The sequence below is a fragment of the Rutilus rutilus genome (assembly GCF_951802725.1).
Source record: "Rutilus rutilus genome assembly, chromosome: 4".
NCBI classification, from domain to species: Eukaryota; Metazoa; Chordata; class Actinopteri; order Cypriniformes; family Leuciscidae; genus Rutilus; species Rutilus rutilus.
In genome coordinates this window covers 10,123,783-10,133,989 of record NC_140212.1, presented here as the reverse complement: position 1 = coordinate 10,133,989, position 10,207 = coordinate 10,123,783, and the positions used below count along the sequence as shown (strand labels likewise).

Genomic DNA, 10,207 nt, shown 5'->3' with positions numbered 1-10,207 from the left:
AATGTTCCGTGAAAATCAGAGCAACAGTCTAGTGCTGCGTTCCAGTCCACTTTTAGACACGCACTTGCGAACTTCCCTAAGCACTTCCCCTTGGGGGAATCCCTGCCGCCATTTTGAAGTGCGTTCCACTTCGTGAATTGGACGAGGGAAGTTTATATGGACAGACCCTCGTTCCCTCGATTTTGACCGAGGGAGCGAGTCTGCTTCAAATGTACACTTCAGGCACCTATATGTCCCACAATGCAGTACGATTGTGACGTCACCACATATCTCATCTAATCACCACCACAACAGACAACTCTATGATATATTAATTATATATTTTTTTTGTTTAAAACAACCCAAACACACATAAACATTTGGATGCTGCATTAAACAAATTCTTAAAGGAAAAAAAAATGTAAATAATAAATCAACTCCACAGCTGATTCCAAGTGATCAAGGGCTTAGGACGTTCCAGTTCAGCCCATTGCAGTTTCCGCCAGTAGTGGGCACTCGCAATGACGTACATCCGAGTGAACGAGACGGAGGGAAGTTTGCGAGTGAAGGGCATGACAGTTTTGGACTGGAACGCAGCATAGGAGTTTGAAAAAGCAGGTTTTTTGGAAAAATCTAAATGGCTGGAAAATTTTTATGATGGAAAATGACGTCATAAGGTGTAATCGAATCGGCTTGAGCCAGGGATCAGGAAAAAAGATTTAGTTTCCTGCGTTATTAGCGTACAACTTAGAACAGTTAAGAGGGATTGAGTTAGATACTCTAAAATTTGCTATGGTGAGAGTTCAGACTGTCCTCTATCTGTGTGCCAAATTTCATAACTTTCCCACAAGCTACTTTCCCATAGATTTACACACACCTTCGATGCGTGGCCCCTAATGAAAACTGAAAACATAAGAAATACAAGCTAATTAAAAATATTAACAAATATAATTGTATATAATTACTGAAATAACGCTGATCTGAATCATAACCTAATCATATTTTTTGACCGGGTTTCTGCGGGTCTTAAAAAGCTCTTAAATCAGAGCAGAAAGTCTTACATTTATTAAGTTATGGCTTTCCCAGTATTTTTGTTCTGCTTTCCATTACAAACATCTTTAAATGAAGATGCATTCACTTGAGATGCAAATGTAAAAAATGAAGTCTGGAAAAACTGAACAAACATCTGTCAACGAGTTATGAAAACTTCCCTGTGAATTACGTCGATTTTTCTGAGCCCATTGGCAGATATTTGTTCATGTTTTAACCATAAACTCACTTCATTTTGGTAATTTTCACAGAAATTGCAAGTTGCAAGAAGTGTTGCTAAAACACCTGTGTAGTTGTGTTTCTCCCTAGACATTTACATTTAGAGAACAGAGCGACGTATTGTCATAACATTTTATTTAGTTGGTCTCAAATTTACCTTCATAAAACCTCTTTTTCAGAACCCATACTTTACATTGGGTCCCTTTTGACATCAGAAAAGGTAGGGGTTTAGTGTACAAATGACAACACTGTAATTTTTATTATGAAACTCAGTGCTTGGGTTCTAAATGTATTATTAAATGTTGATGGTTTCAATCTTTTGGCATCCACTAATTCCCGTCATCTTTGTTGCAAGTGAACCTCTAATTAATGTAATAATGATCGTGTGGATTGTTCACAACCTGTCCGTGTCGACATGGACCTGACTATAATAGAGTTCCACTGGACGTCAACAATAAAACATGTCGGAAGTGTTTTCACATTTCACACGCCAGTTCATTTTTATGTGGTTAGTCGCATTGTATAATTAGCACTTTGCATTGTTTTTTTCCCCCTTCAGATTAGGCCTGTGACCCATTTTGGGTCTCTCTCCAGCAGTTGAGAAGCATTGTTCTGAGCGTCTCTGAGCAGGGATCTAAACGCTCCCCAGTTCAAATGCTGGTGTTTCTGTCGATACTCATTGTCTCAAGAGGCCTGATGGAGCGCACACGGGCCCGTCCTAATCAGAGGTGCTTATTCATAGCAGCGCTCTCGCTCTAAATGAATTCATGAAGTATTCATCAATCCTCAAACACAGGCTTTTCATCTCTTTAAATTAGCCTGTAAGTTGTTTTTGTTTTGTACGTTCTTAGCCAACAATGCTAGTATGAAGGCTAGTTAGTTTCTGCCTCCTCCTCGGCTCTCATTTATCACGTTTGATGAGTTTGCCCCCTATTTTTCATCCTTGTACTTTTCTCTCTCGACTTTCTCTGGATCCATTTCAGCGGTTTGCAGATTTGATCAGATAATAACCTCATCATATTTGTTGCCAAGGATGCCTTAAATGTCAGCAAGTGAACTTCATTGATCTTTGTCTCGCTAGCCTTTTTTTTTTTCGTTTGGTAACACTTTACAGAATTGAACATTTGTTAACGCATTAACTAAAAATAAACAATTCTTTCATAGCAATTATTAATCTAGGTTAATGTTCATATACACGTTTACCATTTCAAATTATAGAAATTAATATAATGTATTATGAACAAAAATGAATTAACTGTGAAAAATAGTCTATTTACCAATTACCATTTTTAAATGCTGTAAAAAAATGCTTTTGTTAGTTCATGATTACTAATGTTAACTAACTGAACATTATCGTAAAGTGTTACCCTTTTTAAAAAATGTTGCCTGGAAATATAAAGGTCAGTACAATACACAGGTAAATATACAATACAGATGAACACAACAATGAGATTTTATTTTGTAATGATATTACATTCCACATTTTAACATTTTCCAGGATTTATTTTCTCTCTTTTTTTTTTTTCTTAAACTTTTTTTTTACAGTTGTATTTTTTTCTTTTTTTTTCAGGTACTCAACAGACACATTACTGATGAAAAAGAACCTTTAGTCTTCAGTGTCCCATTAAAAAAGTTGCAGTCTCACCGATTCTGCTACTTTTTTTCATTTATATTTTTACATTTTGAAGACAAAAATATTCCCACTCCTATTTCCCATCCCACCCACTCAAAAAAAAAAAAAAAAGAAAGAAAGAAAGAAAGGCTGACAACTGTTGGCTGTGATGTAAACACATTTGTGTGAATATAATGTGGAGTGTGTTCATGAATAAGGGAATATTTGATCCTGAGCCCATTCATCACCTACATGCCCAACGCTTTATGATCTTTGAGGAGAGTCCTTAAAAAGCGACTGTTAGTTTTTATTCATTGCTCTAGTTTTTATAAGACTGACTGAAACATTTCACTATAAGCATCACAATGATCCATACGAAGCTAATGCAATGCAGTTCACTACCTGTTCACTACCCAATTAAGTCTTTCTTCTTGGCATCTGATGCAGGCATCTGCCCTTCGGTGCTCTTTGGTGTCTTTATACTCCGTGATTGAACACCCCCCTCTGCTTTATTGAAGAAGGAAACATTTTTTTCAATATTATTTCTCAAGTAGGACCGTGCAAGGATGGCGTTTTGGTTTATTTGAGAGAAATGTTGAGTACAACCAGCGGCTGACCCCATTTATGTCTTCGCCTAGGAGCGTAATCCGTGGACTGAAATAAATATTTTCCTCCTAAGTGTGTCAAGGAACACTATCTTATATAAGGCCAGATGGGCTTATTGCGAGATGCCTCTGAAAACAGATTGTTATTGTGTATTTATGCATGTTTTCTGTTGCATGCATATTGTAATCAAGCACTGTGGAGTTTGTTTCGTCGATTTGTCTTTAGGCTCTGCTTCTGGAAAGTGTGGAGAAGTCTTCTGAAGTTATGTAATTTCATGGCCAATTGCATTGTCAGCATGCAACAATGTCTTTTTTCGTGAATACTGCCACACAAATCACCCAGAGCACCCATACATATGTCAGAAACCTGTGAACGCTCTCAGTGAAGACTGCTGAACTCATATTTGGTGGAGGAGAAATGAAAATTGTGTTGAAAGACCCCATGAAATGGTTTGACAAGCGCAGTTTGGAAGTTGCTGGGATGTTTAATTCTGAAATGGCTTACAGCCTTTAGTTTGCCACAGCTCTGCGAAACTCACTCGGCAACCTGTATCACGAACGATGTGATGAAAACACTTTCAAAATGGATGACGACCTGCCGTTTCTTTTGCAACCAATTGATGGTTGTTAAAGGAACTGAAGTACCATGGTGCTTTGTTTCTTGCTATTGCTATTTTGAAGCAGGTGATATTTATGCTTTAGGGGCTGTTTTACACGACACCGTTTTCGTCTAAAAATGTAAAACTTTGTATGCGCTTTGGCCGTTCGTTTGCATTTTGGGTGCCTGAAAACGCAAAGTTTTGAAAACGGGTTTCAAAGTGCGCGCTTTTGAAAACGGTCTCCGTGTAAACAATAAAAACGCTAATCTCTGAAGACGACGACGTCACGCACATGCGTATTACGTGTTCAGTCTACAGTGTTTCATCGCCATCTAATGGCCTGGCAGCAGAATACAGTGTTTTTAGTCGTTTTCGTGGATGGGGACCATTTTGACAATGGTGTCATCTAAAGGCGGAAAACTCAAAGGAAAAACTTCTCCATTTTAAGCATGCCGTTGTTGTGTAAACGTACCCTTAGAGGGACGCAACATTCTCGTTTAGCTCCAATCCTAATTAAACGCACCTGAAGCAGCTAATCAAGGTGTTCAGGATTACTAGCAACTTGGCAGGTTTTTAAAGTAAGCTAAACTCTGCAGGATTGGACACACTGAACCATGAATATACATGTGAGTGAAATGAAAGTCATCAATTTACATTGGTCTATTATGCCAGAAGAGAAAAAATATACATTTTAAGTTTTGACCAATTTTAATTTCCAGTTTTCAACTTTTTTTAAAATTAATTTAATGATTTTACCAGAATCTTTCCATGGTTGGTTAAGTCTGTCATGTTACTGCGGTACTAAGACTGGATGCTTTCATTATTTAACCCCATCAAATACACATGAATTGGCTTGGAAGCCATCTATATTATATGGAAGCCTGTTTCCGCAACAGAATCAAAAATAAAGCTAACTGCGAGAATCTCACAATTCTGACTTTTTTCTCACAATAAGAGTTTATATCTTGCCATTTGGACTTTAGTTTTGTGGAGTTTATATCTCACAATTCTCTGAAAAAAATCTTAATTTTATGATAAACTCGCAATTCTGAGAAAAAAGTCCCCTCACAATTCTGGGAGTCAAAAAAAAAAATATATATATATATTTTTTTTTTGAGTCCATGGTTGAAACAGGCTTTCTAAATATGATGGTGAACTCCTAAAGATTGACAAAACCAAGATTTAAACGGACACCAGGTTAACTGCTGGTTGAGCCGATGACCATCATGCTAACGTAAGGAGCTGAGAAAGTCTATGAACAAGACCTGGCAGATGGTTTTGGCAAATCTCCCTTCTAGAAATCTGTAAACATGGTCTTGCGGCAAAGCTAAATGTCCTAGCGTAGGTTTTTGGCATGTTTGAATGAGTGTGCCGATTCACCAATGACCCTCGACGCGTATGTCCCATCATAACACGCTGCTCGAGTGGTTGTTCATGTGTTCGTTGCATATGACATGGGTATTAAAACGTTTCTGATGGCAAGAACGAATGCATGAGAAGAGAAATAATGCAAAAAAACTTGAGGGAACCAATCGCATATTGGCTTAGGGATTGTATTAAGCTTGTGCTTGCCGCTCATCCTCCATTTGGAGGTCACGATTCTTCAGATGTATCTCTTTTGTGCACCGCTGCTGTCTCATGTAATCAGGAGGCACTTACATACCCCATCCTGTTTTGGGAGTCCCCTTTGAGTAAAGAAACGCACAGTGAAACAGAGGAAGAAGTTGGATTCAAATGAGGATTTCTTTTGTCAGCGCGTAGATGCTTTCAGAAGAGAAGTCAGCATGCGTTCTCATCAAATGGCATATATTCCTCCTTGCAGACAAGCTTAAGGCAGTAACAGTGTGATGTTGAGTTGTGTTTCTGTCTGTGTGTACCACGTCAGACGTGTCTACAGGGACTAAGTGTTCAGAATCTTTCCTTTCCAGTAATTCTTGGTTTAACAAAAGAGCCTACCTTATTTCCCCCAAGGCAGGTTTTTGATTTTATGCATTATTATTATTTTTTCTGTTGTTGGGTTGGGATTGTGTGATTGTATGGAGACTACAAAACACTCTCTCTCACCCACACATATCAATAATACATAATTTGCACACGCTTCCTACACACTCATTCACACTGATGATGACTGTAATTACTAAAAAAAAAAAAAAACTGAGAAAGAAGCACATAATAAAATTGAAAGCATGTTAGAAATGTCCGCTGATACCATTTGGATATGAATAAGAAATGAAACATGGAAAATGCTCCAATGTCCCTCCCATTCAGATGTTTTTTTCTTTTCTGGAGTATTATAGGTATTATTTTTCTCTTTACAATTTGCTGTACAGCGGGAGCAATATAACGTCACGAGCAGGCATCTCCAATTCCTGAAAACGTCCAGAGATGCTCGTTTATACACGAGCAGATCCTTTAGCCACGTCCCAAGAGGCATTGTGATAGTCTCCAGGGCCCGAGACAAATCAGCCGATTAACCACAACAGATCCAAATCGCATCAAATTCATTGTCCTCTCATGTGAAAGGGCCTCATGGTCCCTGGGCTTGAAACATTGGCACTGGACCTCCATACTTGCACATATGCCGTCCAGATGCAAATACCATAGTCTCCAGGTTTTGGCAGTTTTTAGGCATCAGTCTGCATGTCAATATCCATCCGTCCGTGTCGGAATGAGCAACATTGTCTTTTTTTTTTTTTTTTTTACTTCATTCGTCACCGTTTTCTTGTGCTCACTAAAGTCACAACATCGACAGAACAAACTTTTTCTGTGCAGGATCTTGATGACGGAAAGGCCCACCGATATATTATCTTTACAATTATTCGTGGTATTTTTTATTTCTTTTGAACGATCAGGACACTCAGTTGTAAATTCACACACATGGTTAAAAAATGGCATTTGTGGCCTGTTTGGTGAGATTAGAAATGATTCTAAATGAATTTATGATTTTAATCTTCAGTTATGGTCTTTTCGATGCGTTTTTGTCCCCCAATTGTCCAGCTGCACACGTCGGGCTAGGGGTTTTTCAGAGGCCGTCTCTTAACACACGGTGCCGTTTTCTTGGCGAGATTTGGGGCACGTGGAGCGAGGGATCGGCTGTATGGAGGGCGCCAGTGTGCAGAAGAAGCCAGCGATGAGGGACAGGCCCAAACCACCCCAGGCGCAGAACATTGACCAACCGTAACCGTGACTGATGTCGTCTGGCAGGCCGTATATGTAACGAGGGTAACGGGACAGCTCGAAGTTGATGCCTGCTACACAGGTACACAAGGAAATGATGCAAAATGTGCCTAAAAAAAAAAAAAGAGAAAGACAATCAGCAGATTATTTCAGCAGCTTTGTTCCAAAAACCTAATGAGTGTGTACTTTCTAAAGCAACACCCCAGCCTGAGTTGAATACATTTCCAATGCTGATTTTGAGAGAATTTTGAATTCTAGTTCTGTCGACATTTGCAAATCTTTCTGTAGAGGTTTTCATCAAATAAAATGCACAGATATTGGTCAATTTTTATGGAACTTTATGAATGCGTTTTAGTAGACTCGCTTGTCGGTACTGAGAGCTAATCCGACCGCTGTTAGGCCTACTCGTTCAAACTGACCAAGAAGCAGAGTTCCACAGAGTCAAAACACTCAGGACCATACATCAGAAGATCCTGTTCTTTTGGCATCATTCAGTCTAGAAACTCTCCAGCTGAGTATTTTAAGACCGTGCAAGCTTGTAAGTGATGGTCCCAACTAGAGAACAAACACTTAAGATGTCAAGTTTAACGAGACAGATTGATTCGGAGATGGCATATCTTGAGTCAAAAGGTTGTTTGATCCCCAAGACAGAGGCTTAAAACAGACCTTCTTTTAAGACCTCTGAGTGACCTCTTAAACGCAGGACTGAAGTCCTCTAAAAACCACAGAGAGTACCTTCTCATATCATATCATTCCAAAACAATGCTAGACAGACTTATAATCAAACATTGTTCAACTGCATAATTCATGTTTATAGATATGCATTGCTGCTTATATCATTTTTGTCATAATTTTAGAGTAGCTATATTTTAGACTGCGCATACATGCACAAATAAATATGAATGAAATTTAGAAGACTGGAGAACAAAAATTATTCAAATAGTTTCAAATGTTTTTGTGTTTTAGTAGAAATTACTACTTTATTTCAGCAAGGATGCATTAAATTGATCAAAAGCGACAGTAAAGACATTTATAATGGTACAAAAGCATACATTATAAAGCATTATTTCATTATTATAAAGCATTATTTAAAAACATTGTTTTTTTCATCTTTCTACTAATCAAAGAATCCTTTATCATGACATGCAACAAAAATATTAAGCAGCACAACTGCTTTCAACATGGATAATAAAATAAGAAATGTTTCTTGAGCACCAAATCAGCATAAGAGACTTCTTAAAAAAAAAGAAAAGAAAAAGCTTATACTGTATTTGTAATTGAATTAGGCAAGTCCAATTGTGATTCCAATTGGAGCATTATTTTAATTTTATTTTAACATTTTAGCTTTACTCACATCATAATCTTTACGCTGCCTACTATTTGTAATCTTCATTTCTTTGGAAATGCACCTTAAAATGTTGCATTGATTGCCAGTAATACTTAATATTTACTCAGTAGGTTTTGGAACAAAGCTAGTGTTACGTTATTACATAACATTGCAGTGACATTTAATCATCCAATAGCAAACTTAGCATAACTCTTTTGAGTCTTGCTTGTTACATGCATTACAAGCTCTATCCACATGTCGAGTAAGTACAAGTATACACAAGTATAGATAACGTTGTCGTAAAATGCCAGTCGTTAACAAACTCATTTTCCTGCACCATGTGACTGAGCAAACATTCAGAGGTGATTCATCCTGCCATAATCTGACCCTCAGTGCTCCTTCTGCCTTTATAATTTAGCATCTTAATTGGGTTTTTAATTGCCATCTCATTATTCAGACATAGGGCATTACATTAATCCAGTGCACATCTTAATTGCGTCTCCGCTTTGCTCTCTATGGTGCTCCGCCACTCTTATGAGAGCAGAGAGAGTGACGCAAAACAAGTCAGCCGCTTCCTGTGAATAACAGAATATCAGAACGCACAGTAACCAGGCCACAGGCTGTGTTGACTGGTGTGAGCATCTGTGCAGTGAGGTGATGAGCTTGTGGGTGCGTTCAAAAGACCAGACTCAATATTGCTTGCCGTAAAGTGAGATAAGAGATCAGGAGATAATTGATATTACATAATCGCTTTAATGCTGGCTTCCTGGCTGTCATTCATTAATTAATGCAGTCTTGGGGTGACTTGCGTAGGAATTATTGACTACTGCACTATGCAGTATCTCATGTTAAGTCACCTTTATTTAGGCTATATAGCGCTTTATACACAGGAAAATAAGTCAGTGATGCAAACTTCATCAAACAAGAGAATTCAAATTTAGCTGTAAAGCAGCTCTAAATAGAAAATAATGTCATTATTGAGCTTTATGGCTGACAGTGGATGTTAGAGGATATATATCTGAAGGTGTCTTGTGCTCTCTGTCACCAAGACATTAAGGTCTTTCAAGTCCTGAAGGTTGCGAGGTAGAGCCACCGTGGATCGAACTTGTTTGTCCAGCACATCCCACAGATGCTCAACTGGATAGTGATCTGGGGACTTTGAGGCCAGGGCAACACCTTGAACTCCTCCTGCAATATGTGCAGTGTGGCAGGGTGTATTATTCTGCTGAAAGAGGCCACTTTCACCAGGGAACACTATTGTCATGAAGGGGTGTACAATGTTTAGGTAGGTGGCACATGTCAAATTTATGTCAACATGAATGGCCATACCCAGAACATTGCCCAGAGCATCACACTCCCCTCACCGGCTTGTCATCGTCCCACAGTGCATCCTGGTGCCTTCACTTCCCCAGCTAAACGGAGCACACGTACACGGCCGTCCACGTGAAAACGGCACCCTTCAGATCAGGCAACTTTCTTCCACTGCTCCAAGGTCTGAAGGTGGATGGGGGTCATCATAGGCACTCTGATTGGTCAGCGGCTGCACAGCCCTGTACACAGCAGAGTTGCGATGCGCTGTGTGACTCGGACCAGACGGGATAGTCTTCGTTGCCCTCGTGCATCGATGAGCTTTGGCTCC

At 38.9% G+C, this 10,207-nt stretch overlaps 1 protein-coding gene across 1 annotated transcript in view; it reads right to left on the bottom strand.

The window, feature by feature from the left end:
- Positions 1-6,347: 6,347 nt before the first annotated feature.
- Positions 6,348-10,207, bottom strand: part of tmem178bb (transmembrane protein 178Bb) — a 75,073-nt gene continuing 71,213 nt past the window's right edge. The window contains exon 5 of the mRNA XM_084406432.1: positions 6,348-7,351. Coding sequence (XP_084262558.1) covers positions 7,101-7,351 — 251 coding nt within the window. The 3' untranslated portion in view covers positions 6,348-7,100. The remainder of the gene's footprint in view (positions 7,352-10,207) is intronic.